General features: G+C 37.5%; 2 protein-coding genes across 2 annotated transcripts; both read left to right on the top strand.

Moving 5' to 3' along the window:
* Nucleotides 1-1893: 1893 nt before the first annotated feature.
* On the top strand, nt 1894-6897 carry LOC145231958 (allene oxide synthase-lipoxygenase protein-like). The gene is made up of 12 exons (XM_080096431.1): nt 1894-2036; nt 3254-3508; nt 3924-4014; nt 4092-4248; nt 4347-4586; nt 4931-5123; nt 5182-5262; nt 5322-5440; nt 5607-5726; nt 5978-6112; nt 6334-6432; nt 6617-6897. The coding sequence occupies exons 1-12, from the start codon at nt 1916-1918 to the stop codon at nt 6794-6796; spliced, it is 1791 nt and encodes a 596-aa protein (XP_079952557.1). The 5' UTR covers nt 1894-1915; the 3' UTR covers nt 6797-6897.
* Nucleotides 6898-10214: 3317 nt separating this feature from the next.
* On the top strand, nt 10215-16577 carry LOC145232697 (allene oxide synthase-lipoxygenase protein-like; the record flags this gene model as incomplete). Its single annotated transcript, XM_080097368.1, has 13 exons — nt 10215-10332; nt 10672-10800; nt 11939-12193; nt 12586-12676; nt 12749-12905; nt 13113-13370; nt 13429-13621; nt 14030-14110; nt 14215-14333; nt 14595-14714; nt 14983-15117; nt 15379-15477; nt 15971-16577. Coding segments are annotated over 13 exons (1935 nt in total), but the record flags the coding sequence as incomplete, so codon positions are not given.
* Nucleotides 16578-16906: the final 329 nt, after the last annotated feature.

Below are 16906 nucleotides of genomic sequence, written 5' to 3'. Positions count from 1 at the left end.
ATAAAAGTGAAGACGTGTCGTAATAAAAAAGAGATTTTTAGTCATAACATTTTAATCAAAGGTTGATCAAACTTTGGTGACCGACGTCTGCATTAAATTTCCGCACCTTGTGTTGTAATTGTAGGGCCAAACCTAAAATGATCAACCTTCCCTAAACCGGAGGGCAATTTTGTCTTTCTGATAATGATATCAACCCAGGGGCGTATCCAGAAATTTTTAAAGGGGGGGGGGTCCAACAATTTTTTCGGGGGGAAATCCCTAATGACGTTCAAAACGACGCGTTATGCGGCAAAGCACTTTTTCCAAAATTGGCGGTTTCTAGAACTAAATCTCTTGCTGAAGCGGTAATCCTACTGTTAAGTTGCGCAAAGTCACGAATGCACTAAAGGTGGTAAGTGCAGAAGGCATAAATTGTGCCTGGCAAGTAACAAATTACCCTAATAACATAACTCGATTTACATCGATCTAATGTTTTTGACAAACTATTACGTGTTTGGCGGATCAAAGCATACACAACATTACACGTTTTTAACACTTTTACATTGTTCAAATGCAAAAACAGTTTGATATGTTGCACTTAGTGCAGTTACCACCGGACCCGATTTACGATACTAAAGTCTTCACGTTTCAGTGCCGGTCAATGGTTACCCAAGTCAGCAGCAATTTTGTGTTTTTTGTCGTGTTTCGCTCCTCGCTCGATCATTTCGCTAAATTGCATTCTCAAATGTTATTCAATCGTATCATATGAGTTTTTTGCCTGTCTTGCGCGAGTGCTGGATTCGGTTGGCCATGGATTGGTATGAGTTTGGTCGATCAGTTTGATACAAGTATACCTGGGAGCACACGTCTTTTGTAACATGATGATATAACTTTGTTTGTGGGCGGATTTCGACGAAGTCTTAACACGATTAGTGGTGAAAGAGCGACTAACTTTGTTTTGTTGCTAGTGAGAAGATACGATACAGACAGCAAGCACAAAAGAACTAATAATAAAATAAAAACAAATAAACCGACAAAAAGATTTTGATTCCAGTTTTACACATTTTTATAACTTACTAAAAAAAGATTTTTATATATTTCGTGTGCTCATGACATGCATGTTTAGCTTATTTAAACATTTAGCTATTACCAGTGATTGATTGCACAACAAAGAAGATGAATCAATATAAAATTTCAGTGACGGTAAGTTAAATAAAGTAGGTTACCAAGAATAACGACAAACATAAGCGCATTTAAAAAAGCTTCTCATGTTGATGTATAGTCTTGCATTATGTAAAAAAATGCCATTGTAAAACTGCGTTAACATATTTACAGAACCATTTGTTTTAGCAAAGGTGTTTGGCGTTCCCGGTTCCTAATTAGCGATTAAAACGTTTTGATAAAAGATGTTCATTTCAACAGACCTCTGAAGCGTCCAAAGAGGCTGGTACCGACGCCACCGTATACCTTCAGATGGTCGGTGAGAACGGCGCCACCACCGAATGGCTAACACTAGATAAAATGTTCTTTGAAGAATTTCAGCTAGGACAAACTGATGTCTTCGATTTAACTTGCGAAGACGTCGGTCTACCAATCATCATTCGATTCAGTGAGTTATGCATAAACTTTAATGTGGCAAGAAATATGTGCTTTAATAAACTATTTTAAACTTGGTTTCAACTGTTAACAAAACATGTTTTAACAATTTATGAGTAAAAAAACTTAGGTATGAGAAGGATCCATTTCTGTTGCTTAATTAGTTTTAGACTTTTCTTTCAAAAAATTAAATATTCGTTAAGCAATATTTATTGCTAAACAAAGAGTTTTTGAATTACCAGTGGGTCGAAAGAACGGTTTGTGGTTTTTAACATGCCTAAAAAGAATCATTGTAATATTCATTCGTCTTTTCTATTTTTAACAACGATCAGATTTGTCAATGTGGAGTGGTGAGGATGAATGGATGTGCAACATGGTTCAAGTGGAATACGATAAGGAAACTGCTGAGTTCCCGATCTATGATTGGATAACATCTACAATAGATGTGACCAGAGGAGAAGGTTCAGTGAAGTATTTGTTTAATTTGTTTCCTAAACCCACTGTAACTTAAGTAAAGCCAAGTTACTTTCTGTCTATTTGTAGATTATGGTAGCCCATACAAAGTCGTACAGTTTTACACTGCCTCGAGAAAAACTTAATGATTGCTGTACATAGAATTCTTGCATGGAATTCACTAAAGTTTTTATTCAGCTATCTCATTCAAAATGACACTTAAATAAAAAAAGTGACAGATACTTGATATGTTTTGATTTCATTTCCTTTGCTGTAAATGTTGGCTTAGACGAAATTGCAAGAAACCGTTCTGATAAATTGGTTTTCTTAATTAAGGAAATTCCAACGAAGGCGTGGACAAGGTACAATGGCCCATTACTCCCCTCAAAAACAACAAAAACTTGGCGCTGAAAGACATTCTGAAGCAGTATTGCAGACCAATTTCCGTAACTGCGCCACTATTTTGATTCCAACCACTCTATTTGATATGTCAGTGTCATTCTACCATAAGGTCATTTTTTCTTCACGAAAGACATTTATAAGGCGTGTTATGATACGGTCTTTTCGCTTGATTTGTTCTTAACGTTCCCATATCAATCAATAGTCACTTATATGAACATTTATAATTGCGTTTTGAAAATTGGGCAATGCGTACAAAGCCCGATAACTTATTTCTATGTGTTATGCATTAATAGAGCGTTTCCGCAACTCCTCCAACTCGCTTTATTGACCACTACGGCTTTCAATCATAGGCCGTCTCTACGGCTTTCAATCATGGGCCGTAGTGCAATAACACCTGTTGGCTTTATGTACTATTCTATGGGCACTACTCATATTTGTCATGTGGTACATTCAAGTCAAGCTCGAATTGCCTTGTTACAAATCTTTTCAACACTTTTCAAGAGAATAAAGCAATTTTCTTTTGGGACCACGGTCCCAAGAGTGATTATACTGAACTGAACAGTATCAAACTCTGGTCATTTGACCGGCATACATGGCATGTTCAGTTCCAATAAACCAAGGATAAAACACACATAAAAGAAAAATACTGTAAATAAAACACAATAAAACACAAACAAAGTCTCCCGGGACAAAGATTAGAGTTCAGTATAATTTCATCAACAATCGAAATAAACGAACTGTTTCCTTCAGGTCAACAACCAACAAAATTGTTTGTTAACCAAATTTGCAGTGACAACGAAACTATACAGTTCACATTTTTCAGCTCAACTCCCTCAAAACATCACCAACCCGAATGTAAGGAAACTTCGCATCGATGAGATACGCGAAAATGTTGACAAGTTCAAGTGGATGCCAAAACCAACGGACGGTGACAGCGGCTGGGGATTTCCACGTTACGTCAAAGGTGCCAACAGCCTTCAACTGACGAGAATATATCAACAGGACCAAGTTAAATCTACTCAATCCGAGGGCGCAGCTCTGTCTGGAGTAGCCGGATCTACATTTGACACCATCAAATGTAAGTCATGTGAAGATTTTGGGCTTAGGGCAATGCTTACTAAAGCTTTTGTTTTCGACCCACCAAGTCAACTATAAAATTGGAACGCCTCCATATCCACAAATAGTAATACACGCAGTGTCATGAAAGGTTTCAAAACATTTTAATTTGTTTTCCGAAGAAGCTTTAAATGACATTTGTTAAAGGAACATTGTAAGTTTGAAAGCCTCAATAAAATATATTATTAGCAGATTTGTCTGTATTTATTCGTGCTAAACATAAGTTTTCGTATAACACAATGCTACGTTTTTATTAAAACAACACCGCCAAAACTAACCTGAAAAACAAAAATTATGAATTCATTTTGTTTCATTTTGAAACTAAATATCAAAAAGATTGAAGCGAATGAAAACAGAAAAATAATCTAATATTGCAGCGATCATGTCGCCTATTGAAGAGTTAAAGGATTACCACTCGTTGTACAAGCACGAATCCATGACACGTAACGACCCGATGAATTTGGATGAGTAAGTAAATAGAAACAGGAATATTTGGTTCGTTTTGAGAAGGCTTTTTTCAGGATCTTGTGGTTTTGTTTTCACAGTTGGTTTTCGGATCAAAGCACCGGTAGACAAACACTAAACGGAATCGTCCCACTCTCATTTAAACGTTGCACGTCACTGCCAGCAAACTGCGACATCATCAACAGTGACGTAAATAAGATTCTTGGAGCAGACAAAACACTGGACGGTGAAATGGAGGTACAAATTAGGTTATAAGACCGCACATGCAAGTTAAAGTTCTAATTAAAACAGTTAGCAACTTAAAATACCTCTTGAGTTATGACATTTTTTAACAGGCCGGCAAAATCTACATTTCTGACTTCTCGGAAGTCTTCAACGGAGTCGAAAGAATGGAGCAACTTTACTGTGCTGAGTGCATTGCTCTCTTTTACGTAAACGACAAAGGTGAATTTCTGCCCTTGGCAATTCAACTGGTTCCTGGAAGTCGTGATCACCTGTTCACTCCCAACGACAGCGAAGAGGATTGGCTGCTTGCCAAGATGTACCTGCGGTGTGCACAGAGCAACATGCATCAGGTGAATTCACAAAGCTAAGATGATAAAAGGAAGGTACAGCACTAATATGACAAAACCGTTTTAACCAAATAGTAAATAAAACGTATCAAAACTTCGACTTTATATAAAGCATAGAATAATAGCTGGGATCAGCCATGAAACGTCGATGCAGTGATCATGACACACATATGTAACAATCATAGTACTCCAGGCCCATTTAATCAGCCGGTCACCAAGCATCCCCATATGGCTGGTCGTAGGCTAGAAAAATCTAGGCTGCGGTGGGATATGTGGATAAAAGCAGAACTTTATAACCCTGACGTGTGTAAAAAATATCCGCCCTGTTTTACCGTTCACACTTTTAGTGGATCTACAACTATTTGGAAACGCACGCTTGTATGGAACCGTTCGGTGTGGCTCTATTCCGATGTTTGCCACGTGCTCATCCGATTTACAAACTGCTGCGTCCCCACCTTCGTACAGTTTCGTGCATCAACAATGACGCAAAACTTGCGCTCTTGCCCTCGAAGGCTCTTCCTGGAAAGGGGATTTCCACAAGTAAACGCCATAAGAATTTACGTCAATGTATGATGCATTTACATATTTATCTTTGCAGAGGCGCTTTCCTTGACAAGAAAACACTACAAAACGTTCAGTATCGAAAGCCTTAACATTCCAAAGATGATTAAACAATTTGGTAGGTTTTCTAACGGTCTATGTTAGGGACAATAACAGAACAACAAAACATTTTTGCAGGAACGAACGATGCAACTCTTCTGCCTAACTACTATTACCGAGACGATGCACTTGACCACTGGGAGGTCATGGAGAAATATGCGAGTGCTTGTATCCGTCATCACTACAAGTGTGATGAGGTATGGAACCGTTTGAAATTGCGCATTGTGACATGTTCATCCAAACTCTCTGTAGAGTTGGACACTTTTATTTAATGGTGCATTTAATGGTTCTTGTAAGGAAGTGGAAACATGATTGATTTAAGATGTGCTGCTTAAGTGCCGTAAATAAATTTTTGTCTTTGAGGACGTTGTCAACGACTACGAGCTGAAACTTTGGGCAAAAGATGTCGCCAAAGAGGGTCTCGGTTGGCAAGACCACGACACAAAGGGAATGCCAGAAAACCTGACTTCAGTCGATCAACTGGTGAGAAACATTTCTAAACTGCACCAAAAGCGTCATCTAAATTGGGAATTGTTTAATCTTGTTTGTTTTCAAAGGTTAACAACTAAAATCTACATGTTTGCGCATCGTTTTCCCCTCTTTGATTGGTGATTGTGAAAAGAAAACTGTGATTTGAAGAACTGATAACAATATAAATTATTTCTGCCGACAAAAATCTTTTCCCATAATTTCTAAGTACAAACTCAACAACACTGCAATTTTGTGTTTTATAGATTGAAATTTGTGTCATATTGATGTTCACAAGTTCTGTGCAACACGCTGCTGTCAATTTTGGTCAGTTCGAGACTTACAAGTTCGTCCCAAATGCACCGCTTGCTATGCGTCTTCCTCCACACAAAAAGGGAGAGGTGAGTAAAAATTTTTATGACTTTACTAGGTGGTAAAACACTGAAGTTATGCCAGTCACCATAAAAGAACATAAACTTCAAGTAAATAAGCCCAAAAAGCTCACCGAAATACATACATTTCAAAAACAGGTTTTTAAGGAAATATTTAAGAAAATAACGGTTTGCAGAGAAGGTAACAAAACCTCACATTTCCATGTTTTTATAAGAGCTTTAACTTTTAGGCAAACAAACAAAGGATTTTGGATAGCCTCCCAGATTCATTGATGGCTGGGTCTGTTATATCATTGGTGTTTGCACTTTCTGAGTATTCACCCAACGAGGTAATCAAAGCTTTGTTAAAGTAGGTAGTAACGTAACACCGGTTGGGAACCACTGACTTAAACGAATAATTTAATTAATTTAAATGTAAATAAATTGGGAGATAAAAATGAACAAACCAAATCAAGCCTCTGACAATAGTGTGGCATTTATGTTGCCAAAAACTTAGGCCAAGTTGTCGTTCAGGTTTACTTGGGACAATTTCCAGAGCGCCGCTTCACAGAAAAGATCATTCTCGACATCCAACATAATTACATGAGCGATCTACAAGCGCTTGAGGCTAAGATAAAAGCTCGCAACGAGGGTTTGGATTACCCTTACAAATTCCTACTGCCATCCAGAGTTCCAAACAGCATTGCTATTTGAATGAAATAGGACAAAATTAAAGACATATATTTGCAGCACTATATGCTATAATATGATGTAAATATATCTGGAAGCTATATGTAAATATCAATGACTGTCATTTTTGACCGCTCTAAGCAATACAAACAATACTGCATCCAACCAAACGTTCAAATTTGTATGTGTTGTTAGGTGATTTAAAAAAAAGTGAAAAAAGTGAATGCCACGTAAATAGAATAAAAGTTTTTGAACAATGAAATCAACTAAAATCTGTGAAAAACGGAATGCATGCTCCAAGGATTAACGAAAATAGGATATGGTAGTTTAAAAACAGCGGACCTAAATCGTGCAAAGTTGAGTTTGCAAAGTTTAATCGCAGTTTGACGCCATTTGCTCAACAGACTCTTATGTAGCCGACTTTCAGTGAAGCATAAAAAAACGGCAACGGTTGGGCAACAATGCCAAGTTGCTGATGTTTAGAAAAAATCGACAGACACAAGTTGCAATGCTCAACAACTGTACGAAAGTTATGGCAAATGTGTTTTGCCTCACCAAAACTCTATTAACAAAGGGTGTGTGTCGTTCTGTCCAAATTTGTTGCGTGGAACTACAGTGCAATTACTCATGTGAATTCTCCCCTTTCAAAGAGGTCAATGCTTTTTCGTGGTTTTGTTTCTACACTGAGTTCTTCACACTCCAATGGAGCCAATGCTGTGTTTTCCTGATAAACCTATCATCAGGGCTCTTGCACTTCGTCAAGTACGTTATACTTGGTTGCCTCGCCGCAAAACTTCCATGTAGATTACAATGGATACTTCAGTTTGGCTGCCACTAAGGGGGTTGGCAAAATTTGCTGCACGCAAGTGCAAGGTGGGGTCGTTGCGTTTTCGTGGTTTCCGTATTAACCTTCCGTATTTAGTTCCAAACAGCATTGCTATTGAATGAAATAGGACAAAATTAAAGACATACATTTGCATCATTATATATTAACATTTGATGGGTTTGATCTGGCAGTTATATAAATATCATCGTGCTTTTTTGTCCGCTTACGCCAGGGGTGTCCAAAGTGCGGCCCGCGACGGCATTTCAAGTGGCCCGCAGCTGTTGTTTCAAATTTTCTTTCGTATGGCCCGCAAACATTTAAAGTAAGGTTTTGGGTTGAGGTGACTTGTGACTTCACGCAAAGCTTTTCCATAGAACTACAATTACGGGGAAATTTGTAGTTAATGCTGAACATACGTTCCATACACCAAGTTACATATTTCATTAATTTGTTCGTCCAACTGGTGCAAAGTTATACAAATTAGTCGTTTTTTATACATATAACGCACAAGAGACTCTAATGAAACAAATTTAATAGATTTGTACAGTCATATAAAGGATTTTTTTAATGTGCTACATGGCCTGGGAATGTAATACAGTTTTAGTATGTAAACTTAGAAATCAGCATGTATTACTATTGGACAATGAAGTCAGAGTGATCTATACACTTTGAATGTTTCTTCCAACTACTCCTGATGGTTTAACTGTTCACAATAAAGAAATTCATACATTTGGTATGTCTAAATTCGACGCAAACAACTGCTGCACACAAATTAATTCAGATTTTTTGGGAAGAATAGACTAAAAGTCTAAAAATACTTTAAAATTACCAATTAAGCGGCCTTATGTTTGTATATCACTTTACAATAACCACCATATCGTTTTTGCGCAAAGCTGAAAACCTTGAATGCGATTCGGCTCGGCAACATGTATAATGATAAATGTTTCGAAAGATAAACTCTGCAAAGAGATAACCTTGTCATAGAAAACCGATACTAGATTATGCAAAAAATGACTTGTTATGCATAAAATTGGCTCTTGGTGTAAAGGGAATAAGCATATATAAAAAATATATACAGTAGCAATATTTATGTGTTCATTGAACTTTTTTGAGTGTGTGACATTAACCAGTAAACATCTAAAAACATGTACGATCATTTTTAAATGTATGTTTATAGGCTATTTCAATCGTTGCACGTTAAAGAACAACAACAGGCTGGGGTAGGAGTGGTGAATTAGGTAAATGACATTATAAAGGGATGAACCATAAATGTTTTGCTTGAGGCCACGTAGCTTAAAAGTGAAAACGTGTCCCAATAAAAAAGAGATTTTTAGTCATAAACTTTTAATCAAAGGTTGATCAAACTTTAGTGAACGATATCTGCATTAAATTTCCACACCTCGTGTTGTAATTGTATTGCCCCACCTAAAATCAAACCAAAGAGCATTTTTGTCAGTCTGTTAATGATATCAAGCCGAAAACAGATGCGTGGGAGTACACTATATTTGCAATACTGGAGCCTTAACGTTTCAGCGCTATTCAATGCTGATTCCAGTCGGCGCCTTTTTTGTGGAGTTTTACTCATCGAAGTGTTTGCTCTTCGCTCAGTCGGTTTGCCCCAACGCATTGATGAACTTGTTTAGCGATCTTTGTTCAGCCCAGGCGTGGTGATGTATTGGTTGGCCGGCGTGGTACGAATATAGATTCAGGAGCAAACTTAGCTGGATGTCAGGAATATTTTTTGAAAGTGGCAAGTTAACAACTCGCAACAAAGTTTGGGACACTTATGTTAACTTCAGTGAAATTTGATGCAGATTTGACTTTTCGTGGTACTACTGAGAGTATCTTAGAACCTTTGTTTTGTTGCTAAGTACAGGTTGCCATATTTCAGAAACATGCAAAGGACTTAGACAAAGACAGAAACCAGGAAAAAAATAATATTATAACTGCAAAAAGCATTGGTCAGTATAGAATACATTGATGGAAACCTATGTTGCTCAACTGCCATTTTTCACGTCGAATACCAAAGAACAAACTCATTGAAACAAAAAGGAAATGTCTGTTTTTATAAAAGCATTTTGTTATAATATTATTTATACCGCTTGAGTTGGCGTAAAAAAGTGGAGAGTTTCAATTTCTGTGCTTTCAACTTTGGGTACATGATTTATTCTGTGTGCAGATAATATAAACAATTAGCTCTTACAAGTGATTGATTGCACTGCAAAGAAATGAAAACTACTTACAGAGTTTCAGTGTCGGTAAGTTAAAGAAAATATGTGAGCAAGTCTAACGCTAAATGCAAGTCGAATTTGTTTGTTTAATTTCCTATTAAACGACGTCAAATAAGTAATTGCACCAAAATGTTCCGTTGATGCCTCGTAGAACTATAAGCAATGTCAAAAAAACGAATGAGCAAAAGCTTTAAACAATTATGATTGAATTTTTCGCAGGACATGTTTTTCAGTAAAATTCGTCAGCTTCTAATAAGCTAATAGCAAGTAGAACTTTTGAGAAAGGATATCATCTTCTTTTACACAGACTTCTGATACGTCGATTAAGGCCGGCACAAACGCCACAGTGTCCCTTCAGATGGTTGGGGAGAAGGACAACACCATCGTCACCACCGACTGGCTAAAACTCGATAAATTCCTGCATGACGACTTCGAGCCCGGAAAAACTGATGTTTACAATTTAACTTGCGAAGACGTCGGTCTACCAATCATCATTCGGTTTAGTAAGTTATAACGGAACTTTATGTGTGAATATCTAAAAACTATTTCCAAGTAATGAAATCAGGTAAATATAGAAACCCGCGGCCCAGTGCCGGTCCGTCTTGCTCAAGGTTCACATTGAAAAGTTGTAACAACCGTAATTAGTTTTCCGGACTAACCATGTGTGGTTTCAAAAGGCCGGTCAGTAATATAAAATTTCAGTTTCAAACCGGTCCCCGGCACAAAAAAGGTTACCGACCCCTAGCTTAAATGGGATCATAAGTTTATGTGAAACCACAGAATAATACTTCATTGACCAACAGTAAATAAAAAAATTCACTTTCTTTTTCAACAATCAACAGAGTTGTCATCTTGGTTTGGTGAAGATGAATGGATGTGTAACATGGTTAAAGTGGAACATGGTGTGGAAACAGCTGAGTTCCCCATCTATGATTGGATTACAACTGAAATTGATGTGGCCAGAGGAGAGGGTATGTCAAAGTTTAGGTCTCATGCGTCTCGCCTGTGTTTCATTTGCATTTCCTTGTGACATTTGTTAAGTAAAGTGGCCTATAACACATCAAGTCGTAAAATTTTGCACTACTCTGATGCTTTTTGAAATACAAAAGGTAAAATAAAAATTTCTGAGAAAAAAATGGGTCTTAAACACTCAAAAATATTACAAGTACCTTTGAGTATTTACCTGGCCCAGTAATTATTGTAATCATTCTGTTAATAAAACAAAACTATAGAGACCAAAAACCTAACCAATGCTCGACATGTTTTGCATTAATTTCGATGTTTACTTAAGCGAAATTGTCAGAAACCTCTTGGCCAAAGAGGTCTTGTTTAACAATACTAAAATATGGCGGAGCCAGAGGGCATAAATATTGGTCTTCCGGTCATCATTCGGTTCAGTAAATTACAAAGAAACGCAGCAAACGTTGCAAATTATTTGATTTTTAAATCCGGTGTTTCAATCAAATTTATGCATAGCCACAATTTTTTGTTCCCACCCACGCATATTTGACTGGCAGCGAAAAATTTATACAAACTCAATTTTCATTTCATGAAAGGTTATTTCAACACGGAAATTGGGTTTGTGGCGTTTTCGCTTGACTTAACGTTACGGTAAAGTTCACATATTCTCGGTCTGACTTGTTGTTTGCTTGTATTACTTGGAATTTTTCTTTCGTAGAAATCTCGATTATGGTATTTTATGTTTTCTGCAAACTGTATTGTCATATATTATCGCTTCTAAACCCGGGCGCCGGCGCAGTCACAGATGAGGGAGTTTGTAAACTTGGGTAGACTATTATTATATGTCACTATTTATTATAGTTTCCCGCACTCTTGGGCGCATTGGGCAGCAAGATTGTTCCACTTTTCCTGTCTTTTGCGATTTCCTCTATCTCCTTCATGTTTAACACTCTTGTTCATGTTTAACCCTCTCATCACGCATCTCACTACATTCAAATTATGTTTTTGTTAAGTCAGTAGACAAGGTTGCCTCGTCCAAATCTGGTAACACATTTTTAAGAGCTAAAACAAACTTCTTTGGGAGGCCAAAGAGTGCCTTTTAGTCAAATAAATTTGCACTGGCAACGAAAATGTACATTTCCCTTTTAGCTCAACTCCCACAAAACATCACCAACCCGAAGATAAAGAAACTTCGTATTGATGAGATAGCCGAAAACTTCAAGAAATTTGAATGGATTCCGAAACCAAAGGAAGGTGACAGCAGCTGGGGACTTCCCCGTTACGTCAAAGGTGCCACGCGTTTTCAACTCCCGAGAATATTTCAACAGGACAAGGTTAAGGCAACTCACTTCGTGGGCACCGCTCTAGCTGGGCTCGCCGAGTCTATATTCGACACTATCCAAAGTAAGTCAAGTAAATGATTTTTTGCTTAGTTTTAGCTTTGCCAGTCAAATCGACTTTAAAATTCTAATGCCTCCATATCCACAAATAGAAAAAGATAAATATTTGAAAGCAATTTTGGTTGTTTTTGTTAAAGAAGCATGGCAAGTCCAAATGCCCAAATAAACACCCTGCATGGCGCACAATCCCGTTAGTAAACACTTATGTGGTGTGAGAGACGGAAATATACGTAGAATAATTCGTACTAACGAACTTTTTTATGACACAATGCTACGTCTTCGCAAAAACAAAAATGTTAAAAAAAGAAAATATCACAACTCAACTTGCTTCTATTGTAAACTAAACTTCAAAAAGTATGATCAGTTTGAAAACAGAAAAATGTATGCATATTGCAGCCATCATGTCGCCAATTGACGAGTTAACAGATTATCACTCATTGTACAAGCACGAGTCAATGGCAGGAGAGGAACCAATAGATTTGGATGAGTAAGTACATATAACCACATTAAAGTTTTTAGGACTCCTTGTGCAGTATATTATGCAATTTGGTATTTGCAGTTGGTTTTCGGATTATAGCACCGGCAGACAAACGTTAAACGGAATTGTTCCACTCTGCTTCAAACGGTGCACGTCATTGCCATCAAACTGTAATATCAACAATAGTGACGTAGATACGATTCTTGGAACAGGCAAAACCCTGGAGGGTGAAATGAAGGTACAAATTAAAATCATAAACCAAGCGTGAAACAACCGTGGTTTGGTGTTATGTACAAACCGTAATCAAAGAAATCGCAACAAAAAAATTGTTAAAAGCATAAAAGTAAGGAAATCGTAAATGGCGGAAGGATGTATATCCTTTGAAAAGAAGTCAAAGTTCTTAAAATAACAGTAATGTACTTCTTGGCTATATACCTCTCAACAGGCAGGTAAAATCTACATCGTCGACTTCTCGGAGGTTTTCAGCGGAGTCGAGAGAATGGAGCATTACTTAAAAAATGAGCAACTTTACTGTGCTGAGTGCATTGGACTCTTTTACGTCAACGACAAAGGTCAATTTCTGCCCTTGGCAATTCAACTGGTTCCTGGTAATCGGGATTACATTTTTACGCGTAACGACCGCAAAGCGGATTGGTTGCTTGCCAAGATGTACCTACGGTGTTCACAGAGCAACATGCATGAGGTATGGTCACATAGCTAATTTAACTATCTGCCATTATAACGCAATTGAATGTGTTCAGTGGATCTACCACTATTTGGAAACGCACGGTTCTATGGAACCTTTTGGTGTGGCGCTGTTCCGATGTTTGCCACGTGCTCATCCGATTTACAAACTGCTGCGTCCCCACCTTCGTACAGTTTCGTGCATCAACAATGACGCAAGAGTTACGCTCTTGTCATCGAAGGCTCTTCCTGGAAAGGGGATTTCCACAAGTTAGTAACTGGTGATCTTACAGGCAGTGGTTTGTTTGTTTGCTTCAACTATATTCTAGGTGATCAGGCAACTCCTGAATGCGTTATGCTCGCAATAAGTCCGCGTCAAGCTGTGTGTTTTTATTGGAAGTCCGTTGATCATTTTTTATTTGATTTTTTCGAGTAGAGCAGTTAGTGACTTCAATTTACTCATCTGGGACCACTGGGTTGAGGCAACGCCGCCAAAGTTCCTTGCTCAAGGAAACACAAGCGACCAAAATGGGATTAGAACCCCATAAACATAAGTCTGTTGTGTTAACCACTTGGGCACATGACAAAAAAAGCTTCGTAAAAACTCTTTAATGTGTTCAAATGTTCAGCCCTGTATTGATGTCAATGCATAATGTAAACATATGTTTGCCTTTCCAGAGGCGCTGGCACTGACGAAAAAAATCTACAAAACGTTCAACATCGAAAGCCTTCACATTCCAAAACTTCTCAAAAAATTCGGTGGGCGTACTTCTATTTTTTTTCAAAAAAGCATTTATCTGTTCAAGTAGGCATACAACACTACAAGTTTAGAAGATTTTTGAAACAAACAAACTCTTTTGTAGGGACGGACGATGCAACCCTTCTGCCTAACTACTATTACCGAGACGATGCACTTGACCAGTGGACGATCATGGAGAAATACGCGAGTGCATGCATTCGTTACTACTACAAGTGTGATGATGTAGGTTAAATTTTTGCCATTTAATTTTAACAAGGGTAAAGAGGTGATAAGATTAAAAACCTTGCGTCTAGACTAACCTCTTCAATGAACTTTTTTAAATAAAAGCTTGATGAAGTGTCTGTCGGATGACAAGATTGGAACTAATTAAGCCTTCATTATGGAAAACCACAAACTCAACTATAGTACTATCAACTATTACAATATGCGTTAGTAGCAGTAATAGTGGTGATTACCCCGTATTAATTGATGCCCACCTTTCAGGACGTTGTAAAAGATTATGAGCTGCAGCTTTGGGCAAAAGAAGTCGCCAACGAGGGTCTTGGTTGGCAAGACAACGACACAAAGGGAATGCCAGAAAACCTGACTTCAGTCGATGAACTGGTAAGAAACACTTATTAAAAAAAAACACTATGGTGTTATATCACTGCAGTATATCGATATCGATTTGTAGCATTCAAATTGAGCATTTCCAAAGGTTGTTGAATTGCATGTCATAGACTTCAATGTAGCTCTAATTTTGCGCCTTGTTTTGCGTTTGTTTTACTATTTGTGATTAGAAAATAAAGTGACATGTCAGCTGTCATTACAACCTGTGTATGAAAGACTTTAAAAACAACAAACCCAACAACACAGCAATTGCTTTTTATAGATTGAAATTTGTCTTATACTGATGTTCACAAGTTCTGTGCAACACGCTGCTGTCAATTTTGGTCAGTTCGAGACTTACAAGTTCGTCCCAAATGCCCCACTTTCTATGCGTCTGTCTCCACACAAAAAAGGAGATGTGAGTAAAAAAATTTATGACTTTAAGTAATGGTACCATTTGGATAAACAAATATCAATACATTTGAATGGTAAGTTATATCAGTCACAAGTTACAAAAGTGGCGCAGTACAATATTGCTTCGAGTCACAAAAAACAAATAGGAGTGACCAAAAACAAACTTAAATAAGTAAAGATATTGGCAATTAAAACGTTGAATAAGTTATGAAATAAGTGCAACCACGCTTATTTGAAAGTGATTTTTAACCGTTTTTATTTTTAGGCAAACAAACAACGGATTTTGGATAGCCTCCCAGATTCATTCATGGCGGGGTCTGTCATTTCAGTGGTGTTTGCACTTTCTGAGTATTCACCCAACGAGGTAATCATTGCTTGGTAGTCAAAAGCTATTCACCAATGGTTTTAATTCTGTGAGACTATTAACAAGCGATCGGTTTTTGGGTTGTTGGGCCAACTATTGCCACAAATAGACGTTGAGACATCGAAACCCACAAGATAAATTTGGATTTGTGTATAAAATGGAAACAATGGCACTGAACGTAAACTTCCACTAGCGAACATAGCTCAGTTAAGTAAGACAATCGCAAAGCAACATATAGTTTCATGAGAACGACAAATCATGCTCACAAAATTTAAATTTTAAAAGTTATTCTATTCTTAGCTACTTTCATATGGCAACTTACTATAGTTTAAAAACACACGATACTACAACATCGCTAAAAGCTACACAACCCAAAAGAATCTCTGTTGTTTTGGGTCGTTTGCATAGTGAATGATACGAAAATTGCCAAACAACAAAATCGTTAAGCTGCAGACAGTGCACACTGCTTCAAAATTGTTAAATTGTTGTTCAGGTTTACTTGGGGCAATTTCCGGAGCGTCTCTTCACAGAGCAGAAAATCATTGAGATTCAGCAGAATTACATGAAAGCTCTACAAGCACTCGAAGCTAAGATAAAAGCTCGCAACGAGGGGTTGGATTACCCTTACAAATTCCTACTGCCATCCAGAGTTCCAAACAGCATTGCTATTTAAGTCCACAAAATCACTTGATAAATCGAAGTTAAATAAAAAGTAACCACAATATTTGACAGCAAATGTAGTTTTTTTCGAAAAAGATAACATCTATTGTAAATTTTTTTGCAAAACGATATTGTTAACGGAAAAGCAATCACACTAATTTGCTTGTAGTTTCTGATGTATCTGCTTGTGCTTTGTGTGAATGTCATTAGTTTTGCATGCACTAGGTCTAGATCAGTGGTTCTCAAATGTACGCCATTGCCCCAAAAGGCCCGTTTGCATTTCTAAATGGGGCATTCGGGATAAATTCGTTAAAAATACCAAAAGGGGAGGTGCAATTTGTTTAATAACCACTGGTCCAATAAGGGCTTGAATTGTATAAAGCTTTTGCCGGCTTAGCGTGCAGTTTGTGTGCTTTTGACAAATACAATCTAAAAGGTAATGCGTATTTGCGAGGCTGTACGTAAGTGAGTCTAATACACACTCAGATTATGCGACCAGAAACAGAGCAACAAAATGTCGAAAACTTTAAGACAATACAATAAGCGGTAGTTAATTGCGACAACAGAAAATCGCACGCACAACCATGGGTAATAATGGACCCTAAAATCTAATGGAATGTGTCTTCACACACAGTTTTTATATATCAAGTCGCGTCACTACACAGCAGTCGTCAGTGTGAGGTCACTAAAACCTAAGCAACTAATAACAAAATGGTTAAAAATGAATGTATATGTTTGGCTTAAATCATTAGACACTTATCTATGTATA

Source organism: Phallusia mammillata, chromosome 6 (genome assembly GCF_965637545.1).
Source record: "Phallusia mammillata chromosome 6, kaPhaMamm4.hap1.1, whole genome shotgun sequence".
Taxonomy (NCBI): domain Eukaryota; kingdom Metazoa; phylum Chordata; class Ascidiacea; order Phlebobranchia; family Ascidiidae; genus Phallusia; species Phallusia mammillata.
Note: the sequence above shows the minus strand (reverse complement) of the source record. Positions and strands in the feature narration are given on the sequence as shown.